Genomic DNA, 26,235 nt, shown 5'->3' with positions numbered 1-26,235 from the left:
TTATTTTTGCCCCGTGCGCCATTTTCCTTTCTGTTGGTGACCAGATGCGCTTTGCTTTGCTTTGGCCCTGTCCGGGTGTCGAAGCGAGAAGGATAAGAGGGACGATGAGAGTAGAATGGTTTGTTTGTGTTTGGCAAACCGGTTCCGAGAATACTGGAGAAACGGTCTGATATCTCCAGTAGGACCCAGCAGATGGAGGCGCCCGGTAGCTCACTCATAAAATGCGTGGAAGTAAATGCAAGCGGCTACCTGCAAACGGCGTGCGATACATAATTAAAGGCATACCACGCGCTTTCATCACGCCAGCAGCGCACGCTATCATTAGGGATAGTTTAAAAAAAAATCCTTCCTGTCCTGTAATTATCTTCTTTTGCTTGTGTTGGGAAAAATAATTTATGCTCAAAAGCATGGAGTCCCTGGATGGTGCCATCTCCAACGAGGTGAAGAGTTAAATTATGTCAAAATACAAGGAAGGGATAATATTTTCCAACAAAGTTTACATCGGCTCACCATCATTTTTTCCCCCAGAATCGACAGATGGTGACACACTCTCGGTTCACCGATCATCCCAATAAAACTCAAAGCTTCCTGGTTGTTGTTTTATAATTCACCATTCGCTTTATGCTTTTCCCTAACCTCCAACTGCTACATAGGCTTGCCTGCAAGCGACCAAAAGTAGAGCAGAATGGCAAAAGTTTTAAAAATAAAAGCAAAATCCGATTTAATGTTGGTATGGCATCCAGGTCTGAAAGATCCTGCTGCCACCTGTCGCTTGAACAAAAGATTGCTCCATCCTGTTATTTTCGATTTCCGGCACACAGATCCGGTGCGATGCAAATCACAGCCGATTCCCACGGTTTGGCACCCAACCCGAGTGATGGGCGCTAGCAACGGTTAGCGATTGATTGATTTTAAACCATTTTCCCGGCGACGAGCTCGCGGGTCGTTTCTCGCCTTGTTGCTCAGCTGCCTGGGGGGCAAATTTTATTTCTTACAAATTGTCTATGCGCCATCGCTAAAAACCCAGGTTTAAACGAATTTCTACCATAAGGGAATCAATTTTTTTGCTCGCTTCCCGGTAGTTTCCGTGTTGAGATCAAACGCTGTCGGCATTATTATCTGTCAGCGCACGGTTCTTCTTCATTGGTGGTCCATAAATAGCGTTTAGAAATTTCATTTTTCCATCCACTTTCCAGCTGAGGCCCCATTTGCTTTATCTGGGACTACTCATCCAATTAGCGATGGGAGAGAATAGAGATACAAAAAAAGCAACAGTTTGCCCTCACTTCTGGCTTTAAATCTGTTGTTAAGGTTTATTTTTAAACGCAAGAGTGGGCTGTTGCAAAGAATTTCTTTTGCTATGAGCAACACTGTCAGCTCACATTAATTGTGGTTGAATGCTTTTAACATGAAACACCTTACCAGTGGCGATACCACTGACCTCTCGATACGAGGAGATGTGAAGCAGTCGTCCGGATCGATTGACCTAAACTGGTAATTGTATAAAGTTGTTGGTAGTGTTGATGCTTCACAGCCTTAGAGGTCTGTACAACTATTTTTTGGGTGTTTGAATCACAGAAAAAAATCGGAAGCATATAACAGCAAGTCGTTATGGTCTTTAAATGATTATGAATAAATGATTAATGATAACAGCCTGAAAGCAGAGAGTATTTCCGATTGATTAAACAGATATGAAGCATGCAAGAGGTTCCCTTTTGTCGTGCTCTCTCTCTCTCTCTCTCACTCTTTATATATATATATATATATATATATATATATATATATCTCTGTAATATGTACTGAACAACCAGGCGTCTCCATCGCTCGTAAGCTACTGGGCGCCTCCATCACTCGTAAGCTACTGAGCACCTACATCGATCGAAAACTACCGGGCGCCTCCATCAGCAAAACACAGTCGTAAATACCTTTCACATATGCACGACATCATTACATTTTACAATTCCAATGCCGTAAGCTGAGGCGTCGCCCGAGAAACCGAAAGTTTGCCGAAAGATAAATATGGGAAGCGGTAAGAAAATATCCAAAACATTATTACTACCCGGCTCAACTCAACGTATCAATCAGCTTTTTTTCGCCCCCTTCAAAAAGGGACAGATGCGATCCCAAAACACGCATCGTACCGTACCGCACATGGCACTCAATTTAACCGGTTGCGAACAAAAAAAAAAGGACGAGGTAGCTTTTGCTTTCCCATTCCCTGTGCGCTTATAAATATCCTGCAGCAGAAAAAGGAAAAAAAATCCTTGCATAAAATCTCCGTCATACGTCGTTTGGTGTGATTGATTTTCTTTGGCACGGACAAGTACGGTTAAATGCTTCTGGGAGCTGCAGACGGGTTGCGGATGCGGGAGCAAATAAATAAAGTGCGCGGAAAAGCATCGCGTTGGGATCGCGTGTTACGACCACGTTTGCACTGCAGCTTAACTGTGTTATAAGGGAAACAGAAAGCATACTTTGTGTATGCGAAAGCGAGAGAGAGAGAGAGAGTCTATTTGTGCTGGTTCTGTTTGAAAAATGTTCCGAACAATTTCGTTCCGTTCGTGCTAACTCCGTGGGGAAGCTAACTGGGAAGGACATCTCACAACACACCCAAGGTGCATTTGCGCACGGTTCCCCATAACGGTCAACAGATTCTCGTGCTTGGGTGATTTAATGTTTGCTGTACCTTTGATGTGCCTTTTATCCCCTCTTTTTGCAGCTGGACGGTTCGCTCGTATTGACAAACCTGACCGCAAAGGACGGTGGCCGGTACACCTGTTCGGCAGCGATACCGACGCTCACGACCGTTGCCGTACTGGAGGAACCAGAGGCGGACACGTCCGCCACGAACGACACCAACCCGAACCCGGTGGCGTACGAGCCAAGTGATACTAGTGCCGGATATGAAAATGCCACTACCGAACCGTACGATGGTGAGGATGTGGACGGCTCGTCATCGTCGTCTGCCACCGCCGAGGAACACTTTGTCGAGCTGCTAAAGGTGAACGTGAAGGTGCGAACGCCTCCATTAGCGGTGTCAAACTTTTACGTCCGTGCGTCCACCATTATTGCGGTGCTGGTGTGGGAGGTGATGCCGAACCGGACCGGTGGGTACGCGATACGCGATTTTACCGCGGAAATGCGCAAGATGCGCGAAAGCATCAACGATACGGAGCTGCCTTGGGAGACGATTGATCCGCGCCATATTAGTCCGAACGCGGTAAGAGTGTTGAGGGGTGAGACATTGAGGTTAGGGCCGGTTTGATCATGCATTTCTTATGTTCCGCATACAGCGCCAGCTCGAAATCTATCATCTCATTCCGAACACAACGTACGAGTTTCGGATCTGGGGCAATAATCAGCTCGGTGCGGGTGAGATCGTCACCATACTGGCGACCACGCAACCTCGCATGGAGGAGAAAGGTAGGTAGCCTAGCATCGATTTCACAGCCTAGAGACTAGATGCTGCTGTCTGGCAGTTGACACACTCTGTGACAGAATCATTCCAAAGTCGTACGAATCAACTCCATAGAGTTTCAGCTAGAAATGTTGAAGACTAGGTTTGATCGCAAATTTTCATGAAAGGTCAAAGTCAAGGCTGTTTCAAGAACGTCTCCTCAAGTGTGTCAACTGTACTATTAGGTGCGCAACTAAGTAACTAGGTAGCTGTATGAAGTTGAGACTGTACTAATGTATCAGTGTTTTTGATTCTTGTTTCTGTACTGTATCGATTTGAGTGATTCGACTACACAGGTCAAATAACTGCAACACTGTTCAAAAAATATTTGAAGTGAATCTTCAGATACAGACAGACAATGAACTAAACCTGAGCAAGTTTGGGAAAGAGTAGTACGAGGTCTACTTGTAAATTTCCATTCATATCTCTTTGCATAAAGGATTATCCGAATAGGTCTGCTGAAGTCTTTTGTTGTCCATCCTACAACTTATTTGAATCAGTCTCATTGCTTCAATTCCAAGAGAATCGGCTCGTTATGATACGGGTTCTTAGTCTCATCTTTTGGAAGCATTTCTCAGAAACTACTATACTTCAATATCTCCAACAATTATCTTAAGATTATTCTTGCTGAATTCCTCCTGCTCCTGCTGGGTATTGAGATCCAATGCTTCTGTTCGATTCTTCAAATCCAATGCTCGCCAAGAGCTGGGATCTGACCTATATGACTGGCGTAATAAACTGATGGCGCCATCTCTTGCAAAACGCTGGAAAGCTACTAGTAGACCCAATACAGTCAACAATCTCCATACAAAAAACCATCAACTTCTTAGTTGCACACCTAAACATCTGATCGATCTATCGTACTTGTGTTCATTCACCGTGTACACACACGCACCCACACCCATTTACAGATCTCGTCCGGCGGATTATGATCGATGCGAAGAATTTCGATACCCGCGTCTGGATAGCGGCGGTCGGCATCGTGATGGGTACGCTGGTCATCCTGTCGCTCGGTACCTGCATCGTGCTGTACAAGGAGTGCCGCGAACCAGCCGGTAGTACAAACGATTTTACTCACCGCTGCTAAACCTCCCGTAGCTATCCAAAATCCAACCCGCTCACCCGGCACACCACAAAGCTGGGCGCTCGTAGCGTTTTGTTTTAATTTTTTTTTTCGTTTCGGCTGGCTCGTGTCATGTTATCGGTTTTGGTGGGTTTTTTTTTTCTTGTCCGAATTTTGTGTCTATTAGTGCGTAGCAGCGCAGCTATCATACCTTCTAGACGAAGGGCCAGTACCGGCATAGTAGCTGCTACAGTAGAGTAGTAGTTGAGTGCTAGTGTTTGAATTTCCTTTTTTATTTTTGTTATTTGTATTCCACCAACATGGCCGCTCGTACGTAGTGAATGGCATGGTTTTTTGTATTTTTTTAATCTATTTTTCTTCTACCTACACAGTAGCTATACACGCGTAGCTTGACGTTCGGTCCCAGTGCAACTATCCGAGCTGCGTTCAAAAGTCATACACCAACACACACGCCCAAACTCGAATACTCCAAGACCAATTGTGACAGCTGGATAGCGTCCCTGTATCTATAGCGCACCGTCCGGAGATAGTAGCTCGTTTATACTTCCCGACTCGTTGCTATGTTGCGTGTGTTTACGTTCCTACATGTTCGGAAGCGCTAGTAGACAGTAGACTGTGTTTTCTTTGTTTAGCGTTAGTGCGTTTCACCAGCGTGGTGTAGCGTCAGTAGTTGTAGTCGGCACATTATTGTTTAGCTTCATCGATATTGTTATATGGCTTCTCGATACTCCATACTGAAAACAGAACCCCCGAAAAAAAAGAAGAACTAAAATCAACACCAACAGGATCCGTTATGTTTCAGTTTTCACCGTGTTCCGTTTGTACACACTCATGTTCACCACCTGTTTTATTTTTATTGGTTTCTTTGTTTTTAACTTTCCATGGTTTGTTTTCTGTTGCGTTGTTACGCTGTAGTTTGTTTGCGATGCACCGAACGCTGAATCACAAAGATCCCGTTTTTGCTCCGAATGATCCGAAAACCACACAAAAACACCAGCAATCGAAATCTAGGAGATCGGGGAAGTCCATACCAGACAAGATGGCCAAGCATTAGGAGTCCCTCGCGTCCGGAGTGGAGAGATGTCCCGCCAGGCATGGTTGGTGGCATACTTGCAGGGCGCTTGCAAGCTCTGCCTCTGAAAAACCTTGTGTGCCTTGTTGATGTTGTTCTGTTGTTGTTGCAGTACGTTATTTGTGTCTCCAAAATCGTACGGACATAGTATCCCAACTTTCCCACGTGTTCCCAGTTTCCAATAATTGTTTGGTTTCCAATATGCTAGAGACTTCTAGTTTTGTTTGTGTGCTAGAACCGTAATGTAAAGCGTACCTGTTCTTACCGTGTAGCCAAACTCCATAGCACACACACAAAGACATACACACACTCACACAAGCCTCACAAACACACAACAGCAGTATCCCATGCCGCTCTAGATGTATTGCCCACCGTGGCCAGCCAGTACACTACTCCGCCACTCGCCCTTCTCAAACTCTATGTCTCTCTCTCTCTCTCTCTTTCTCTAACATGGTTTTTTTGGCTCTCACATTTCCTTCACTCCCACAAAAAAAAACCCTCGTATATGTGTACCTGTAATGAAAAAATCCCAATTACGCATAACCAAAAACCAACCCCACGAAAAAATCCGCGTGTCCGTGCGTCAAACCGTGTTTGTTTGTGACGGTCACTGTCAACACCGTGTCAACACGGGCGTCACAACGCTTCTCGTGTCAGCAGCCAACGATAAGGACGAGGAGCTGGACAGTCTCGAGCTGGTACCGAACATCATCCTGAATCCGGGCTTTTGCGACTCGGACGACCAGGGCCAGAATCCGCTGTCACCGCCAATACCGCGCACTCTGCCGTACAATCGGTACCGCACGAGCGGGCACGGCAGTGGGCCGGGTGACGATGACGACGACGAGGACGAGGACGACGAGGAGGAGGAAGAACCGATGACGTTTAGCCGCCGGATGTCAATCTTCTTCACCGGCAACACGATCAAGCGGATTTGAGTGAAAGTATTCCCGGAGGACTCCGTGTACTACTGATGCGATGCTGCCCATTCCGTTTTCAACCGCCTGCCGCTAGGTACAGCATCTGGCTGGCTGCTCGGACCACCGTCCCGGAGAGCTTGTGCAAAGCCTCAGTGTACTTAATCGAACGCACACCCAAACACATACACCCCTCCACACTTCCATCGCCCCCCAAATCGAATGTAATGTAGAGTCGAATAGGGGAGACAGATACTATCCTCGTGGTTGATAGATGCAGGTCAGGCAAGCAATTACTAAGTAAGTAGAGGAATACTGTCTCCCAGTCTCTCTCACACACACATACTCCCACAAGGACAGTAAGCCTCGCACCACAATCGCATGCCTTCGATGCGAAACTACTACTCCCACTACAATGTCTATCACTCTCTCTCTCTCTCATCCACGACGGGTAGGGAAGGCTTCCTAAAGATGGCGCTCGCGGTAGACACTGTGTGTCGCGGTACGCAAAGCCAGATCAGTTCTATTTTGTGTTTTGACGTGCCTTGTTTTGTGCTCCGCTAAATCCCCCCCTTCCAATGTCACCCTCACACCTCTTCCCTCTACCCATCTAAAATTTAGGAGGAAAAATTAGATATCTAAAGATTGTGACCAGGTTAAAGTGCACGCTTGGCTCGTTGCTTCACGCTCACCAACAGGTGGCAGCCATCTTGAAGCAGGCTTTTTTTTCCTGAGGCTAGGTTTCGGGTGCCCGATATTACATACCCGGTGGAGATTTTTTATGGGCTTGTTACCGACAACATTGACTGAATAACGGATAGTGTGTAATAAGATTAGAGCGGGAAAAGAAGGTGATAAGCACAAGTCCTCGCAGTTTTTGTGCCGTTGTACGGTGGGTGGCGCTGCTGCAACTAGCCCGACAGAATTTCTAAGCCCCCATTTGCGCCATTTTGGCTAACCGCTAAGCTGACGTTTAGGGCAATGTAGGGAAGCAGCAATTCCAACAATTTCCGGAGGATTGTGCAGTGATCGCTAATACAATAATAAATGTCATACAGGGGGCAGTAGGCAGGAGGCACCTATTCAATGTCAAACCCAGTGTACTTGGCGCACGGTGAACGTCCGGCGTACAGAAACGTACGGAGTCACCTCACTCGGTCCTCTGGTACGCTTAACACGCATGCAAAACTGATGAGTGAAATGATAATGATAATGCTATGTTCATAAGTGATCCCTTGTCTACTCCCAACTCCCTCCCATTCAACCGCCATCAACCTTTCATTCCTTCGCCAACATATATACTAGCTAGAGGAGAGTTAGCGTTAGGTAGCCATCTAAGTCACTGTACGGTGATTGACAGCTAGACTAAGACGCGAATATTAAAAAAAAACTCACACACAACAGGCACATGTTAGCTTTTCACCATTGCAAAACAAAGCAAATCCATTCGAAGGGTTTAAATAGGGCGAAGGTACAGAGAACCAGCGAGAAGGTTTAGTTTAAGCGCAACGATATTAAGGATACTTTACGCCAAACATGCACGCACGCCAATCAAACTGCAAGATGAGTGAGAATACTACTTCCTCTTCCAGTCTAGACGAGTTGTGCGACTACTTTACTCGTCGACACTGTGTTTTAGCTCTATTGGCTTCGTACTGATTCGTTTTTAGGAACAACACTGCCGTACACTGTTGTGCATAAGTTGGATGACTTCGCCTAAAATCTCTGGAATTCTTGTTTTTTTTTCTTTTCAAGTAATGTTAGTGTTTCTGGTCAGCATTTCCACATATTCAGTTGTTATGTTTCGTTTAGAGGCTGGATCGTCAGGAAAATAATTTTTAATTTATACTGGACTGATTATTTTCACTACTTAACATCCGTCCTGAGAAGACTATGAAAGCATTCAGACACGGCGAAAAGGTTCCGTTGGTGCGCTTCAGGTACCTACTGAACCACTAGACTATTCAGTACGAAGCACAGAGCCTTCCCCACGCTTTGCTTTATCGTCTATCGCTACTAGCATATTCATCTATTTTGACGGTTGTGTACGCCTTTAGTAGCGACGCTGCATTTAACCGCTGCGGGGCGCCACTGTACGCCATTACTAACAGTTTGACAGTTTGACGCCCTCCAGCGGCGAGATTATCTCTTCGTCTTCTTAACCGCTCAACGTCCGTTCCTGCTAGAGGGCTGCCTATTGGCTTTCTAGTCTTATTTATTGCTATCGAGCGCTCCCACGCGATGTTGCGGGTAATCGCAGAGCTAAGGACGCGAAGCTGAAAAACATTGAAAAGCGACAAAAAAAAAACGAAAAAGAAAAACACTCCTCCATACATCCTTAACCGCCTTTATACTCTGTAAGTGAAGCTGGACGCCCAAGCGTCAGCCATTTGCTTTTGCAAGCTTTTGTGCGAACGGAAAGCGGCTGAGACATGCTAACACCACGCACACTTTGTAACTTAACTCAGCACACACACAAACACACACATACAACCCAGTAAAACGGTGTGCGTGAGATGGGAGTTTTCGAGCGATTCGAGTCAAGAAAAAGCTTACCAAAGGCAGTAAACGTCAAAGTTGACAAGTTGATTGTTTGAGTGTGTGCGTATGTTTCGAGGCTGGCATATTTACATATATATGTATATAGGATAAGAAAACACAGAAAACAATACATTAGTGTAAAGAGCAGAAAACAGAAAACTATACTAACTCACCCATTTGGAGCGAACAAAATCAATGTAAAAAGAAGAAGAAGAAACAAACAAACAAAACAATTGCAGAAAAGTGCCGTCAAATATCAAAGTGTAAACAAATGGAGAAAAAAACAAAATACATGTGTGTAAAAATGGAACCGAACCCCAGCACTGGATAGTGAACGTTGTAGTATTGCCAGGATCGGATGGATCGTTTACGGTACGATTCTGATTTTTTTTTTCTTGTATAAAGTGTGCAGAAATGTGACGGAGGAACACCGGAAACTCACGAACGCTATTGTGTACACCTAGAGCCGCACGCTTTTTATATTAAAAAGCGTTTGCGATCCGTAGCCTGCCCCGTGTCACGGTGGCATGACGATGGTTGTTGTTAGTTGTTGAGTACATACTTACATTAGACACAGTATTCGGCGGAGAGTCAAGCGCCGACAACACTCTGGCACGCGAGCGCAAATAGTAAGACTGTAGTGGAGTTGAGCAATTAGTTGTATAAAGTCAGTCAAGCATACGTAGCATCAGTTCGCGAACAGACGTTAGACAGACACGCATGTCAAAATCAATGGAGAGCTATCCATACTGCAAGCCTTGGGGCTGGGGATACTGGTGTCAGTGCATCAGAATCCTGGATGGTCACTATCCAAGATTTATCCTGTTTCCATTGCTGTCCCCCTGATTGCTGGTTAGTGTATAATGCCATCGTTGTAGTTGGCTTCCTGCGCCTGCAATTGGTTTTTGAGCTAATTGCTCGAAATTGTACAGTGTTAGCAGCCTTGCAGCTCTTGCGAAAAAAAAAGACTCTTGAAGACTTTGCAATGCTAGAAGTTTTCTGCAAGCAAGTTGGCCAGAAACGCCAATACACATCCACATCCACACACAAACACGCTCGCAAATGCAGCTACAGTTAAGCCCTGTTTAAGGAACCAGGTTCGCGACAGGCACCAGCTGTCAAACATCTCTTCAACCATCGATTAGAAATACTGCGCTACAACTGCTGCTACTATCAAAACACTTTAATTCCTACTGTCACCGGTGATGCAAGGTTTACTGGATTAAAACTAAACAAAAACGGCAAGAGTGAATGAAGATGAGAATTGATCAAGGATAAGATGTAGGATGTAGTCGTGCGTGGTCACGCCGAATAAGTAAACCAAAGAAGGAACCAAAGATATACTGTGTCATCCTTAGCCATCAGTATATACCAGCCATATCAGGTACTATCAAATACTAGCCCCAGTCTTGGTAAAAACACAGTGGTGCACACTGTCTGTCCTCTTGTAAAGTAAAGCTACCACTACTACTACTACTATTACTACTACTACTACTACTACTATAATAGACCGATTATCTGGATTTTGTACGCGAAAGATAGATAGGGCGCGCCTCACTGTGCTATGATCCTAAAATGCCTGAGCAACTCACCATTGCACACAAACACTCACACACACACATACAGTATAATACTACGTTTCAGATGATTCTCCAGACACACGATTCTTGGTGCCGGCGCTACATACAGTTTGAATGCTTAGTTGTTGTGGCATTAGTTTTTCTTTGTCGAGGGAATTGTTAGTTCATTGGATAACTTAACTTCACAAAAAGGCGCATACTCCTCCACGGAAAACAAGTGATCTTATAAACGAGAGAGCGAGAGATATACACGCAGAAAAAGAGAGAGAAGAATGGAGGGATGTTAAAAATACGGGAGCGAACGAAACCCGGATTTTCTGTAAGGCAAAGAAACGGAAGAAGGAAGAGAAAAAAAAACCACAACAACAAGGGACGAGACTGAGAGAGAGCAAATGCATGATACTACTGATAGAACTAGCGCAAAACAAAAACCTAAAAATATATACTTATATCTGCATCGCAACAAACCACCTGTAGCTTACTACTACTACGCCTATCTTTCCACTCTTTGCTCTTTGCTGAGCCGTACGGTACGCGTTACCTTCATTCGTTCTCATCTTCGGTTAGTTCACTACTTTAGTAGGCTAAGTTTGTTCACTTGTACCACTAAAGCGCCATCTGCCGGAAACTCCGTCTACTTAGCTGGAGCTTAGTGCATCCAGAGTCCGGAAACCGTGAAAGGATGACTTCGGAGGCGTTGGCGTTTGGTGATGTATGCTCTCCCTTCTCAACAGGCTTATCGGCGTCACTCGGCGCTCCAGTGCTCGTATATTCTCGTCACATCTCGCAGCATGATTAATCCACATACCTAACCACATACGCAACCAAGCACACACTACAACCCCACGGAATGAATGAATGGGGGAACCGCATACGTACTTGAATAGGACTTCTAACGATTTCAGTTTTCTGTTCTGCTTCATCTCAGTTACTTAGCTTACAACTAACAATATCTTCTCTCTCTCTCTCTGATAGCCTGAGTGCTCAATCAATTCTACTACAGCTCACAACTATTCATGCGTTTTGGTTTAATTCTTTTCCTTCTAATAACACCATAATCACCTTTCCAAAACCTTGGTCATGTTTCTTGAATTATATAGCTCACAGTTTGTTTATATCTCGAGTATACCAGTTTATATGATATCTCTCTCTCTCTCTCTCTTTCTCTCTCTCTCTCTCTCTCTCTCTTTCGCCTTTTTGCTCTTCTTCTGCTCCAATTTTTTCATCGGCTCCGATTTATTCCAGTAATATTTTTCTACTTCTTCTTCTTCAACTTTTTCTTCTTCTTGTCCGTTTTTTGGCACTACTTTTCTTCCCACAAGCGTTCCGTACTTTGCTAACACATCGGTTGGTCATTGTTACCCGTTTACTTTTGCTTCATCATCCTGTTTCTCTTATTCCTCCCATTTTTGCCACCCGTTTTCCCGATTGCTCCCCAACTTCGTTAACCACCTCCCAAAAAAAAAAACAGGCAATAATTGTGTTCTACTAACTGTGTTCTTTGTTTTTTTCTTCGCTCACCACTCACGTTACTGCCGGAAAACCCCTGCCCGAACTAAACCTTTGGTTTGGTTGGCGGTACGTTTGTTCCGGGGCTCCGAATTTCCTCATTTTCCTCACTCTACGCAGGTTTGTCAGAGACAAGCGAGATTTTCTAACCCTCCCCATCTCTCTTGCTTAGCTAGTGTGGCTGCTGTGGCAACCCCTGTAGTGTCACTGGGAGCTAAGGCACGTGACGGTGATAGCAGGCGCGTTGGAACAGGACCTAATTCGAGCACTGTGGGCCCAAAAGAGTTAAAAATGAAACTTCCAGAAAATTCCAAAACTCCATAACGAACCGAACGCACAATGAAGCGATTTGCTGTGCGTGACGGCGCGGATTATACACCGATCGTCTTGCTTGGCAGACGGTTCGCTGCAACCGAATGCAACACCTTTCGCCTATTGCGAACAACATGTTTTATCTACACAAATATTTCGATCGATTAGTATCATAATTATACATATATATATACACATATATACTTGCTAGTGTGCCCTTTAGCAATGTTTAATGGGCGGTGCACACCCACTCTCAACTCTACTCCACTCACTCAATTCACCATTTGAATCTATTCTAAAGAACAAACAAAATGGATGCCGATCCTGAAAGCTTTACTTATACACCTTAAACAAAACAAAAAAATAAAAACCAAATAATGCCGAACTTTAGTGAGTAACGTCTGCATTTCTAACTTCGCGCGAATCTAGTCTCTAGTAGCGGCACGACGGTTGATGGAAAGTGGCGAGATAATCTGGAACGACGTGAGGTAAGATGTCGTCGCAACACTAATAGTCTACCGATCCGCCATTACGGGAGCACATCGTGTGCTGTTGGTAAACTTTTGCACCAATTACTACCACAAAAGCATGTGCGAGACGGTTCCTAGAAGAGGTCCAAATGCGTGTGTGTGTGATAAAGAAATGGTAGAAAGCAGCACGAGATCCGTACAACCATATCTATCGCGATGGGAACAAACAACTAGATTAGTTAAGAGTGTCTTTTGTTTTCTCTTTTTACCCATTTGTGTTGCGTCTTGTTTTAACCTAGCTGAAAGCTAACCCCTAAAGTTATGCAACGTTTTTTTTTCGTCAATACTACGTGTGGTTACATGTTCATTATAAAAACGAATTTGTCATAATGCAGAATGTAAGCAATCTACCTCTTATAATAGCTCATTTTTTAAGCATGGAGATTCTTGTTTTTTGACAAAGAAACACGATTATGCAGTTTCACGGATTATTATTCAATAGAGATAGATTGCATACTTTCAGGGGTGTGTTCTCGAAACACATTCCAAGCAGTGGACTTTCATTGAAGTTCACTTATATCTACTCTGCAACACGTTTTGCACTTCTCATCATTCCAAAATTGTTACTAAAAAATATTAATTAATTTTCTTTTGAATAATGATTATGATATATTTCTAATTCTTTAAGTAATTAATTAATCTTGAAGATACACTCTTGAATAATTTCTCGTTAACCTTCTCTCCCTTTTCTCATGCTCTGTACCAGTCTCTCATACTCTCTTTCTCGCTCTCTCTCTCTCTCTCGATCGCTTAATGAAAATCAGACACGCTTCAATTGCGTCATTTTCGCGCCGTTTTTCGCACACCGTCAATTACTGACCCAGGTACTTATTTAAGTGTGCCAGGACCGGGTTTAGAAAATATTTCCAAAATAGCTACAGCACAATCGTATAACAATCGTGTCGGTTTTTTTCGAATCTATACAACCACGCACAACTTTTGCACAACTGCATCCATTCGCTTTCATTCACGGCGGGTGAGCGCTGCGGTCGGCGGGGCTTTTCCACAAAATCCAGATAAACTTCTTTAAAATCTATTGAACAACATGTTGAAAGCAGATTAAGCAAAAGCAATGAGGTACAGTAACACCAGTTAAATGAGAACGCAATGCTCCTTAAAGGCGACGGTAATGACATTGTTTTTTCGGTTCGGTTAGAAAGTTTTGAGTGATGAAGTACACCACCTGGTGCTAGATGGTGAAGTAATGGAATGAGTGTAAAGAGCTAATAAAATATTCGAATATTTACATTAATGATTCGCAACAAAGCGACAGTGTACGGCTGCTGTTTGTATATCCACTGATGACAAATGTGATCCATTGTACAACAATACAACCAGAAAGTTATCGTGCGGTTGCTTCTGTTGCCATGTTCTTGATTTATCGAGACGATAACTTCTTGTTTAATATTGGAATTAGTAGATTGACTGAATGCTATAATTGTATGCTTGATAAATCTATCATGTATTGACGTTATGAGTAGATACTCAGTAAAAACGTGAGCTCGTTACTAGGTTGGGCCTCTGCCGAGTATTCGAGTATCTTCGGGTCTGGCCTTCTCCAACGATCAGCGATCCTGGGTTTATCTGGGACTGTCCGGTCCGTCTCCTGATCCGACCAGCATCCAGCTTCGGGTATAATCCAGTCACGGAAACCAGAAATTGCAGGCTGTTGTTATTTTTTGAGGCAGCAGAGTCAAGGAAGAACAATAAGGTAGATTTTTTTTATAGAGATATTTTACAGATCTTTTTTCATACTCAAGGAACGTATTCCGTAAATTTCACTCAAATCGATGCAACCGTTTCGGAAGGGTTCGGTGTCAAACACCATAACACGGCACTTTTATATATTTCAGGAGTTGAGCAATTAGTTGTATAAAGTCAGTCAAGCATACGTAGCATCAGTTCGCGAACAGACGTTAGACAGACACGCATGTCAAAATCAATGGAGAGCTATCCATACTGCAAGCCTTGGGGCTGGGGATACTGGTGTCAGTGCATCAGAATCCTGGATGGTCACTATCCAAGATTTATCCTGTTTCCATTGCTGTCCCCCTGATTGCTGGTTAGTGTATAATGCCATCGTTGTAGTTGGCTTCCTGCGCCTGCAATTGGTTTTTGAGCTAATTGCTCGAAATTGTACAGTGTTAGCAGCCTTGCAGCTCTTGCGAAAAAAAAAGACTCTTGAAGACTTTGCAATGCTAGAAGTTTTCTGCAAGCAAGTTGGCCAGAAACGCCAATACACATCCACATCCACACACAAACACGCTCGCAAATGCAGCTACAGTTAAGCCCTGTTTAAGGAACCAGGTTCGCGACAGGCACCAGCTGTCAAACATCTCTTCAACCATCGATTAGAAATACTGCGCTACAACTGCTGCTACTATCAAAACACTTTAATTCCTACTGTCACCGGTGATGCAAGGTTTACTGGATTAAAACTAAACAAAAACGGCAAGAGTGAATGAAGATGAGAATTGATCAAGGATAAGATGTAGGATGTAGTCGTGCGTGGTCACGCCGAATAAGTAAACCAAAGAAGGAACCAAAGATATACTGTGTCATCCTTAGCCATCAGTATATACCAGCCATATCAGGTACTATCAAATACTAGCCCCAGTCTTGGTAAAAACACAGTGGTGCACACTGTCTGTCCTCTTGTAAAGTAAAGCTACCACTACTACTACTACTATTACTACTACTACTACTACTACTATAATAGACCGATTATCTGGATTTTGTACGCGAAAGATAGATAGGGCGCGCCTCACTGTGCTATGATCCTAAAATGCCTGAGCAACTCACCATTGCACACAAACACTCACACACACACATACAGTATAATACTACGTTTCAGATGATTCTCCAGACACACGATTCTTGGTGCCGGCGCTACATACAGTTTGAATGCTTAGTTGTTGTGGCATTAGTTTTTCTTTGTCGAGGGAATTGTTAGTTCATTGGATAACTTAACTTCACAAAAAGGCGCATACTCCTCCACGGAAAACAAGTGATCTTATAAACGAGAGAGCGAGAGATATACACGCAGAAAAAGAGAGAGAAGAATGGAGGGATGTTAAAAATACGGGAGCGAACGAAACCCGGATTTTCTGTAAGGCAAAGAAACGGAAGAAGGAAGAGAAAAAAAAACCACAACAACAAGGGACGAGACTGAGAGAGAGCAAATGCATGATACTACTGATAGAACTAGCGCAAAACAAAAACCTAAAAATATATACTTATATCTGCATCGCAACAAACCACCTGTAGCTTACTACTACTACGCCTATCTTTCCACTCTTTGCTCTTTGCTGAGCCGTACGGTACGCGTTACCTTCATTCGTTCTCATCTTCGGTTAGTTCACTACTTTAGTAGGCTAAGTTTGTTCACTTGTACCACTAAAGCGCCATCTGCCGGAAACTCCGTCTACTTAGCTGGAGCTTAGTGCATCCAGAGTCCGGAAACCGTGAAAGGATGACTTCGGAGGCGTTGGCGTTTGGTGATGTATGCTCTCCCTTCTCAACAGGCTTATCGGCGTCACTCGGCGCTCCAGTGCTCGTATATTCTCGTCACATCTCGCAGCATGATTAATCCACATACCTAACCACATACGCAACCAAGCACACACTACAACCCCACGGAATGAATGAATGGGGGAACCGCATACGTACTTGAATAGGACTTCTAACGATTTCAGTTTTCTGTTCTGCTTCATCTCAGTTACTTAGCTTACAACTAACAATATCTTCTCTCTCTCTCTCTGATAGCCTGAGTGCTCAATCAATTCTACTACAGCTCACAACTATTCATGCGTTTTGGTTTAATTCTTTTCCTTCTAATAACACCATAATCACCTTTCCAAAACCTTGGTCATGTTTCTTGAATTATATAGCTCACAGTTTGTTTATATCTCGAGTATACCAGTTTATATGATATCTCTCTCTCTCTCTCTCTTTCTCTCTCTCTCTCTCTCTCTCTCTCTTTCGCCTTTTTGCTCTTCTTCTGCTCCAATTTTTTCATCGGCTCCGATTTATTCCAGTAATATTTTTCTACTTCTTCTTCTTCAACTTTTTCTTCTTCTTGTCCGTTTTTTGGCACTACTTTTCTTCCCACAAGCGTTCCGTACTTTGCTAACACATCGGTTGGTCATTGTTACCCGTTTACTTTTGCTTCATCATCCTGTTTCTCTTATTCCTCCCATTTTTGCCACCCGTTTTCCCGATTGCTCCCCAACTTCGTTAACCACCTCCCAAAAAAAAAACAGGCAATAATTGTGTTCTACTAACTGTGTTCTTTGTTTTTTTCTTCGCTCACCACTCACGTTACTGCCGGAAAACCCCTGCCCGAACTAAACCTTTGGTTTGGTTGGCGGTACGTTTGTTCCGGGGCTCCGAATTTCCTCATTTTCCTCACTCTACGCAGGTTTGTCAGAGACAAGCGAGATTTTCTAACCCTCCCCATCTCTCTTGCTTAGCTAGTGTGGCTGCTGTGGCAACCCCTGTAGTGTCACTGGGAGCTAAGGCACGTGACGGTGATAGCAGGCGCGTTGGAACAGGACCTAATTCGAGCACTGTGGGCCCAAAAGAGTTAAAAATGAAACTTCCAGAAAATTCCAAAACTCCATAACGAACCGAACGCACAATGAAGCGATTTGCTGTGCGTGACGGCGCGGATTATACACCGATCGTCTTGCTTGGCAGACGGTTCGCTGCAACCGAATGCAACACCTTTCGCCTATTGCGAACAACATGTTTTATCTACACAAATATTTCGATCGATTAGTATCATAATTATACATATATATATACACATATATACTTGCTAGTGTGCCCTTTAGCAATGTTTAATGGGCGGTGCACACCCACTCTCAACTCTACTCCACTCACTCAATTCACCATTTGAATCTATTCTAAAGAACAAACAAAATGGATGCCGATCCTGAAAGCTTTACTTATACACCTTAAACAAAACAAAAAAATAAAAACCAAATAATGCCGAACTTTAGTGAGTAACGTCTGCATTTCTAACTTCGCGCGAATCTAGTCTCTAGTAGCGGCACGACGGTTGATGGAAAGTGGCGAGATAATCTGGAACGACGTGAGGTAAGATGTCGTCGCAACACTAATAGTCTACCGATCCGCCATTACGGGAGCACATCGTGTGCTGTTGGTAAACTTTTGCACCAATTACTACCACAAAAGCATGTGCGAGACGGTTCCTAGAAGAGGTCCAAATGCGTGTGTGTGTGATAAAGAAATGGTAGAAAGCAGCACGAGATCCGTACAACCATATCTATCGCGATGGGAACAAACAACTAGATTAGTTAAGAGTGTCTTTTGTTTTCTCTTTTTACCCATTTGTGTTGCGTCTTGTTTTAACCTAGCTGAAAGCTAACCCCTAAAGTTATGCAACGTTTTTTTTTCGTCAATACTACGTGTGGTTACATGTTCATTATAAAAACGAATTTGTCATAATGCAGAATGTAAGCAATCTACCTCTTATAATAGCTCATTTTTTAAGCATGGAGATTCTTGTTTTTTGACAAAGAAACACGATTATGCAGTTTCACGGATTATTATTCAATAGAGATAGATTGCATACTTTCAGGGGTGTGTTCTCGAAACACATTCCAAGCAGTGGACTTTCATTGAAGTTCACTTATATCTACTCTGCAACACGTTTTGCACTTCTCATCATTCCAAAATTGTTACTAAAAAATATTAATTAATTTTCTTTTGAATAATGATTATGATATATTTCTAATTCTTTAAGTAATTAATTAATCTTGAAGATACACTCTTGAATAATTTCTCGTTAACCTTCTCTCCCTTTTCTCATGCTCTGTACCAGTCTCTCATACTCTCTTTCTCGCTCTCTCTCTCTCTCTCGATCGCTTAATGAAAATCAGACACGCTTCAATTGCGTCATTTTCGCGCCGTTTTTCGCACACCGTCAATTACTGACCCAGGTACTTATTTAAGTGTGCCAGGACCGGGTTTAGAAAATATTTCCAAAATAGCTACAGCACAATCGTATAACAATCGTGTCGGTTTTTTTCGAATCTATACAACCACGCACAACTTTTGCACAACTGCATCCATTCGCTTTCATTCACGGCGGGTGAGCGCTGCGGTCGGCGGGGCTTTTCCACAAAATCCAGATAAACTTCTTTAAAATCTATTGAACAACATGTTGAAAGCAGATTAAGCAAAAGCAATGAGGTACAGTAACACCAGTTAAATGAGAACGCAATGCTCCTTAAAGGCGACGGTAATGACATTGTTTTTTCGGTTCGGTTAGAAAGTTTTGAGTGATGAAGTACACCACCTGGTGCTAGATGGTGAAGTAATGGAATGAGTGTAAAGAGCTAATAAAATATTCGAATATTTACATTAATGATTCGCAACAAAGCGACAGTGTACGGCTGCTGTTTGTATATCCACTGATGACAAATGTGATCCATTGTACAACAATACAACCAGAAAGTTATCGTGCGGTTGCTTCTGTTGCCATGTTCTTGATTTATCGAGACGATAACTTCTTGTTTAATATTGGAATTAGTAGATTGACTGAATGCTATAATTGTATGCTTGATAAATCTATCATGTATTGACGTTATGAGTAGATACTCAGTAAAAACGTGAGCTCGTTACTAGGTTGGGCCTCTGCCGAGTATTCGAGTATCTTCGGGTCTGGCCTTCTCCAACGATCAGCGATCCTGGGTTTATCTGGGACTGTCCGGTCCGTCTCCTGATCCGACCAGCATCCAGCTTCGGGTATAATCCAGTCACGGAAACCAGAAATTGCAGGCTGTTGTTATTTTTTGAGGCAGCAGAGTCAAGGAAGAACAATAAGGTAGATTTTTTTTATAGAGATATTTTACAGATCTTTTTTCATACTCAAGGAACGTATTCCGTAAATTTCACTCAAATCGATGCAACCGTTTCGGAAGGGTTCGGTGTCAAACACCATAACACGGCACTTTTATATATTTCAGTAAGCGAAAATGTGTCAAAAACAGAGCAAATAGATGAGGAATAAATTAAAAATATTCTTCAAATGCTTCAGGAAATTATATTATCATCCAAAAAGCAAATTAAACCCGATTGGGAATAATAACGAAGTATTTTCTAACTGTCATTTTGATTTTTTTAAATTTCTGCATGAATTGTTCACATTTGTGTGCTTGCACAGTGTGCAATGGGCATGTAAAATAATCCGAGCTGAACGGAAGCATTGAACCATAGAGGTGTAAACGCTCTCCGTTCGTTTGCGATAGCTGTCATGCTGTGTGGGTTTTGTATTGCCCGTTAGATAAAGAAACCCAAATAACCGTAAGCCAGAAAGAGACAGCATTAAATGCATTGTGTTTTGTCCTGCTTTTTCGTACGGCCGCAGCCAAGACACAACTGTGCTTCTTCAGTATGGGCAAAAGGCACACGGAACGAAAAAGTATCAACATCGGAACTTGGCCAGCGAAGAAAGTATCGCAATAGGAGTCGTATTTTAGATAAATTCGTATGCGGGAAGCAGATTGTTGCACTGTAAATCGTACTTTAGAAGGCAAACTTCTATTATTAAGGCGTTTAATCAATGTAAAGGTAGGTAAGCCGTACCCACAGAAGCCAAATGTGCAAAAGGACGAGCAATAAAAGGCTTTGTTTGGATCATGTTTTAGCATTTGTTTTAGTCTGCTGATGGGAATGTGTCCACCCGGTAAAGGAGAAGCGAATAAATCGCTTCCCGAACAGTAGGTAGGTGTGCGTTGGGGGTGTCCGATTAACGCTCCATCTTCAACAAAACGTTTTGTTGTTGTTTTTGTTTTAGTTAACAAATTAACAGCTGCTGGAAGGACCTGCTGGGTCGCTAATTGCTAGAAAAAGTTCGTCCCAGACAAAGGTTAAAGGTTCGCTAGCGACTGCCCGGACAGACAACGCGGAGCCTTCCACGATGGCGACAACGAAATCCGAGGGAACGGTCGCCACCATCATCCGGCGCAATCTTAGCTATGGCACGGACGACACAATCTCCTCCCGGCTCGAAAGTATGGTCAACAATGAGTTTTGCTCGGACGTGACGTTCATCGTGGGTGCGGACAAAAAACGGATCTACGCACACAAGCTGCTACTGGTGATGGCTTCCGAATACTTTTACGTCATGTTCTTCGGCAACTTTGTCGAGGCGAACCGAAGCGAGGTATCGCTGGAGGACGTCGATCCGGACGTGTTTCTCGTGATACTGCGCTACATCTACTGTCTAAAGGTGGACATCACGTTCGACAATCTGCGGGACATTTTCGACTGCGCGCAACGGTACATGCTGACCGATTTGCATCAGCAGCTCGGCTGCTTCCTGAAGGATCAGGTCGAGGAAACGACGGCACTGTCGATCTTTAGCATCAACCGGTACTATGGGTACCAGGCGGTGGACGAATGCTGCCTGGAGCTGATCCGGAACAATCCGCTGTACTATTTCAATCACGTCGATTTCGCGACCATCCACCGGGACTCGCTGTTTAAGATATTCTCGTCCTGGGCGATCAACTGTACGGACGATCAGCTGAGCAGTGCGCTCGACATCTGGGAGGAGGCGAACCGGGACGAGGACACGCAGGAGCTGCGGATGATCGTGAAGCTGAACAAGCGGTACCACAACTGTCTGAAGCTGATCGTGTTCGGGCAGAACATGAACGATGTGTTTGTGGAACCGGCCGACGATCTCAAGCTGGCGGTCATGTCCGACATGCCGCTATCACTGTACGGGCTGGGCGTTTACCTACCGTCCAAGGCGAACGTCATCTCGGTTGAGTTGAAGATTTACGAGGAGGATAGCGAGGTTAGCTCGGACGTGTTCGAGTGTCCGAACCCGTGCATCAGCACGGTACACGTGGCGGATCTGTTCTTCGAGGAGGTGATTATGACGCCGCGAAAAAACTATCGAATCTCGATCAACATGTCGCCACCGTGCAAGCAGGTGTTACTGCGCGAACCGCGTACGTATCATGAAAAAATCCGACTCGTCATCCTGTACCCGCCGGGTGATCGTAAACCGATCGGGATAGCGCACGTGTACTGTAAGGAACGTAGCCGGGAGCCGAAGAAGAAGTAAGCGGTAACGGCATGTAGAGAGGCTACGGGGTGTTTGAATAATTCAGAAATACGTTCCGTAGGTTTGATTATTTGTTTTTGTTTTGTTTTCTGTTTTATACCTCTTCACCCTATATGTTCCTTCCGGCAGTCAGTGTCTCAAATATGGGCGATAGTGTAGGCGGCGTATAAAGTATTGCGTGAGAATATAAATGGATTCATGTGGCCCACCGGCAAAGGGTGGGATTTTTCGACCAAAAGAGCTTGTGAGTCTTCAGTTATTCGTTATTCGTCTTGCATTTTGAGCATTACAGCCTCGGAATAATTTTGGTTTGCTCCACATACGGCATATTTGGAGAAGATGGAGGGACATCAGTTACAATCTTTCGTTAATAGTATAACGAGGGAAAAATTACGGCCCACTGAGTTCATCTAGGATCCCGGCTAAGCGTCTTCACACGCTATCAAGTTCTGAAGCCATAGGAGTTGCTACGCCTCTGAAACACAGAATGTCTCCAAAACCTTCTTTTCCAGATCTTTGGACCGTTATGATTGGAATGACAACTGGGAGAGTCGCTTCAAGCACGTGCTCTATGAGCTAAATGATGCTCTCACTATTTGAAGTCTCAACAGTCTTTTATGAACTCTGTGTCGGATCTAACGGTCGGCGGAGAGATCAGGGTTCCACAGATAGTAAGCTGTAGCATGTTAGGTACGCGCAAAACGCGCAGGTCTCATCGCTGAAAAATATTGCTCACACACGAAAAACATCCACGAGCTCATGTAAGAAGTAGTAAGATGCTTAGCATTTTTTTTATTGACGCATACTAACCATAGATAGGAACACAAGGCTTCCGGGGAGCGCGTTGCGGAGCAAGATCGCGTTCAACTGACGACGACTATTTCCTTCGTGGCATCAGTAAGCCACTGGAAGGCATCCGGGTCATCCTGCTGCAGCAGCAATGGGCCCACCTCATCCAGCACCCGCCGATGGTACGCGTTCAGCTGCGCAATTTCGGTCGCGGACAGTAGCTTCAGATCGATCAGCTTCTGCTGGATCGGTACGAGCGTGTTGGTGTAGAAGGTAAGCGCACCGCGTCCGTTAAAGTCGTACGGTACGGACGCTTTCACCACCTGCACAATATCCTCGATGCGCACACCGAACTGGCCGGCCTGATAGTAGCCGGGCTCGTTCGACGAGAACATGTTCTCCACCACGCCCTGATTGCTCGGTGACGCACTGTTGGACACGAACGAGGGTGGATACTCGTGCACGCCTAGAAACGAACCAATGCCGTGCCCGGTACCGTGACCATAGTCAAGCCCAACGTCCCACAGTGCTTTGCGCGCGAGCACATCGAACACGGTGCCGGACGCGCGGACCGGGAAGACGGCTGACCCGAGACTGAGGAAACCCTTGAGCACGCGCGTGAAGCATTCGCGCTGAAAGTCGGTCGGTTCACCGAGGTGTACCGAGCGGGTAACGTCCGTCGTACCGTCCAGATACTGACCACCGGAGTCAATCAGATAGATGCCGTCCCGTGTGATCGGTAGGTCCGTCTCCTCGGTTGGGCTGTAATGGACGATCGCTCCGTTCGGGCCGAAGGCGCTAATAGCCGTAAAGCTTAGATCGACAAACATGTCCTGCTCGCTGCGGAACTGATGTAACTTGGCTGCACCGGATAGTTCCGTCACATTACCACCGTCTACCGTTTGCTCCAGCCAATGCAGATAGCGTACAACGGCGGCACCGTCGCGGATGTGTGCTCGGCGCATCCCGGCCGCCTCAACCGCATTCTTAACCGCCTTCATCTTCGCCACCACGCTGTAAAGTTGGATACGCTGTTCCGTCGGGATGGCAGCGTACAGTGCTTGGCTGCAGGCCGTCGACACGATCATCCGATTGCCGCCCCGGACGTACTCCTCCACACCGGCCAGTATGTCGCGATAATCGCGCACATCGACCACGATTCCTTCCGCACTGAAGTGTGCCCGTATCGTGTCGTTAATGCGATCCGGATTGGTAAACAGATGCACATTGCCGTGCGACACGATCAGGTACGCGAAGAACACCGGATTGTAGCGAATGTCCGATCCACGCAGATTCAGCAACCCTACGGTGGACGGATGGAAAACGAAGCGATTAGTAAGTAGGACACATGAGATCCAATCATTACACCCGGGCATTACAAGCAATCTCGTCCAGCGCACTGACAACGATCGCGTTCGCACTGTTCTCCTGCAGGATGACGCGCAGGGCCTGCACCTTCTCGGACGCACGCTGTCCGGTGTAGGTGAGCGCTAGCGGTCGCAAATCTTCGGCCGTTTGCGGTGGCCGATTGTTCCACACGATGTCCACCAGATTGCGCTCGAGCGTTATGAGCCGATAGCCGTGCTGTGCGAGCACACTGCCCAACCGCTCGTACTCGGTCGACGCAATCAGGAACGGGTCCGTGCCGACCTGAGCCCCCGGTGACAGATTGCTCAGCAGCCACTCGTCACGCGTCGGTACACCGGTGAGGCCTTCCTTCATCAGCGTCCAGTAGCTCGGATCGATCTCGTTCTCCGCCTGCAGATGGTAACGCGAGTCGGTCCAGAAGGCGGCCTTCCCAAGCATAATGATGGCGGTGCCGGCCGATCCGGTAAAGTTGGTCACGTACTGGTACCGGCGGTCGTGCAGTGAGATGTACTCACTCTGGAACGAAACCGAAGAAACAAACCGTGAGGGAGGAGTGAATTTCGGCCAGCCAGCGTATCAAAACCACGTACATTGTGTGCATCGACCGACGGTATGATGTACGCCTCGATCGAGTAGTCCTGCATCAGACTCCGTATCTCGGTCAGTATCACATCCATCGTCTTCGGTGTCGTATCCTCCATGAGATCGTCATCTTTGTTCAGTGCCCTTCGGTGGTGATGGGTTAAAAGAAATTAGCATCAATCCAGACAATCATCAGCCCTTTTTGCTCGCCCTCCAAATAGGGGTGCCTTCAACGCAACGCCAGAACTGCTACTTGAGCTGACCATTATCAACGGTCGCGTACTCCGTCCCTGTTTTTTCCATCTGCTTCGCTGCACAAAGTAAGGGCAATAAAGTGACAGCAATTTAAGCAGATAAGTACGCACAAAACAATAGCAATCTAACGACAGTGAAGAGCCGACCGATACGCCGCTTCGGACGGTAAGGGCAAGACTTCATCACGCTGCTTCGTTTTGAATACCGTTCCGCTAATCTTCCGATAGTCGCGGTATCAGTCATGCTTATCTCAGCTACCGATGACCAGCTTCCAGCGTCACTGATCGATGGACAAACTGGCGAATCTGGAGATAAATTCTTCGAGCTGTTCGTGATGTCTTTGGCCAGCTTTTGGAGTCGAATGTTTAGGAATTCTGCTCACAACACCAAAACTCCAGTGCCCAAGCCTCCCAGCTCACCTGCCGAGTGCCACACCACCGCCAACGACAAGCACGAGCAGGGCCGATATGCCGACCAGGTAGCGTTTCGAATGCTTCATGGTGCGCCACCTTGGCTCCTGCGGGTTGATCGTGCGGGTTGAAGATGTTTCGCCGTTGTCCGCTATTTTGAGATCGATTGTGATTCCCGGGGGGGGTGTGTTAGCGCCAAAATTGGGGAGAGGTAACTGTGTCACTTTCACTTCCAAGAACGGCGTGCCCAAAACAACAAATCACACTCTGCTGGGCGCGTGTTTGTACCGGACCGCGTGTGAAACTCAACTACTTATCGAAACCCCCGAGTGTGGCCGAGCACCGTCCGTCGGTCGGTGGGCCGGTCGTCGTAATTGTGAGTGACGGTCCGCGCTGCTAATGGAGGTCATTTTGTAGGTTCTTTTATGTTTTTGCTTCGGTGCCCCTCTTCTTTTTTTTTGCCAAGCGATAGCGAGTGACCAAGTAGCATTGATGGGAAGGGAACCTACGCTACCGCTCGTAAAGTACCACGAACACCGTAATCCTGTCGATATGAGTGTGTGTGTGTGTGTGGGGGGGTGGTTGGTGGAGGGAGTTTGTAACCTTGAAGCTGCTTGGACCACCTGGAGCACCTGGAGAGTGGGGTCTTTCACCCTTGGTGCCTGGTATCGTTAGCATCGATTATGTGCTGTAAAGTTCCACACCACACAACCAATCTAGTGA

At 45.3% G+C, this 26,235-nt stretch overlaps 3 protein-coding genes across 8 annotated transcripts in view; 2 read left to right on the top strand and 1 right to left on the bottom strand.

Annotated features, from left to right (window-relative positions):
- LOC118502944 overlaps nt 1–14,268 on the top strand; it is a 30,841-nt gene extending 16,573 nt beyond the window's left edge. For 4 of the 5 annotated variants that reach the window (XM_036035717.1, XM_036035698.1, XM_036035725.1 and 1 more), the window contains 4 exons: nt 2,720–3,220; nt 3,294–3,423; nt 4,369–4,512; nt 12,123–14,268. In XM_036035717.1, the coding sequence (XP_035891610.1) occupies nt 2,720–3,220; nt 3,294–3,423; nt 4,369–4,512; nt 12,123–12,484 (1,137 nt within the window). In that variant the 3' untranslated portion in view covers nt 12,485–14,268. Of the gene's footprint in view, nt 1–2,719; nt 3,221–3,293; nt 3,424–4,368; nt 4,513–6,273; nt 11,115–12,122 lie in introns of those variants that run through there. The other variant, XM_036035732.1, reaches the window with a different exon arrangement.
- A 6,132-nt stretch (nt 14,269–20,400) lies between these two features.
- On the top strand, nt 20,401–22,346 carry LOC118502875 (BTB/POZ domain-containing protein 2-like). 2 transcript variants are annotated; one of them, XM_036035591.1, is made up of 3 exons: nt 20,401–20,601; nt 20,679–20,754; nt 20,828–22,346. In XM_036035591.1, exon 3 carries the CDS (start codon nt 20,951–20,953, stop codon nt 22,106–22,108), a length of 1,158 nt encoding a protein of 385 aa, XP_035891484.1. In that variant the 5' UTR covers nt 20,401–20,601; nt 20,679–20,754; nt 20,828–20,950; the 3' UTR covers nt 22,109–22,346. The 2 variants fall into 2 exon arrangements, with proteins under 2 accessions (XP_035891484.1, XP_035891491.1); XM_036035598.1 differs by having other exon boundaries at nt 20,401–20,605.
- A 524-nt stretch (nt 22,347–22,870) lies between these two features.
- On the bottom strand, nt 22,871–26,011 carry LOC118502866 (xaa-Pro aminopeptidase ApepP-like). Its single transcript, XM_036035577.1, has 4 exons — nt 25,522–26,011; nt 24,856–24,991; nt 24,277–24,781; nt 22,871–24,200 (listed from the first exon to the last, which is right to left on the bottom strand). The coding sequence occupies exons 1-4, from the start codon at nt 25,599–25,601 to the stop codon at nt 22,972–22,974; spliced, it is 1,950 nt and encodes a 649-aa protein (XP_035891470.1). The 5' UTR covers nt 25,602–26,011; the 3' UTR covers nt 22,871–22,971.
- Nucleotides 26,012–26,235: the final 224 nt, after the last annotated feature.

This window comes from Anopheles stephensi, chromosome X (assembly GCF_013141755.1).
Source record: "Anopheles stephensi strain Indian chromosome X, UCI_ANSTEP_V1.0, whole genome shotgun sequence".
NCBI classification, from domain to species: domain Eukaryota; kingdom Metazoa; phylum Arthropoda; class Insecta; order Diptera; family Culicidae; genus Anopheles; species Anopheles stephensi.
This window is presented reverse-complemented; position numbering and strand designations above follow the sequence as displayed.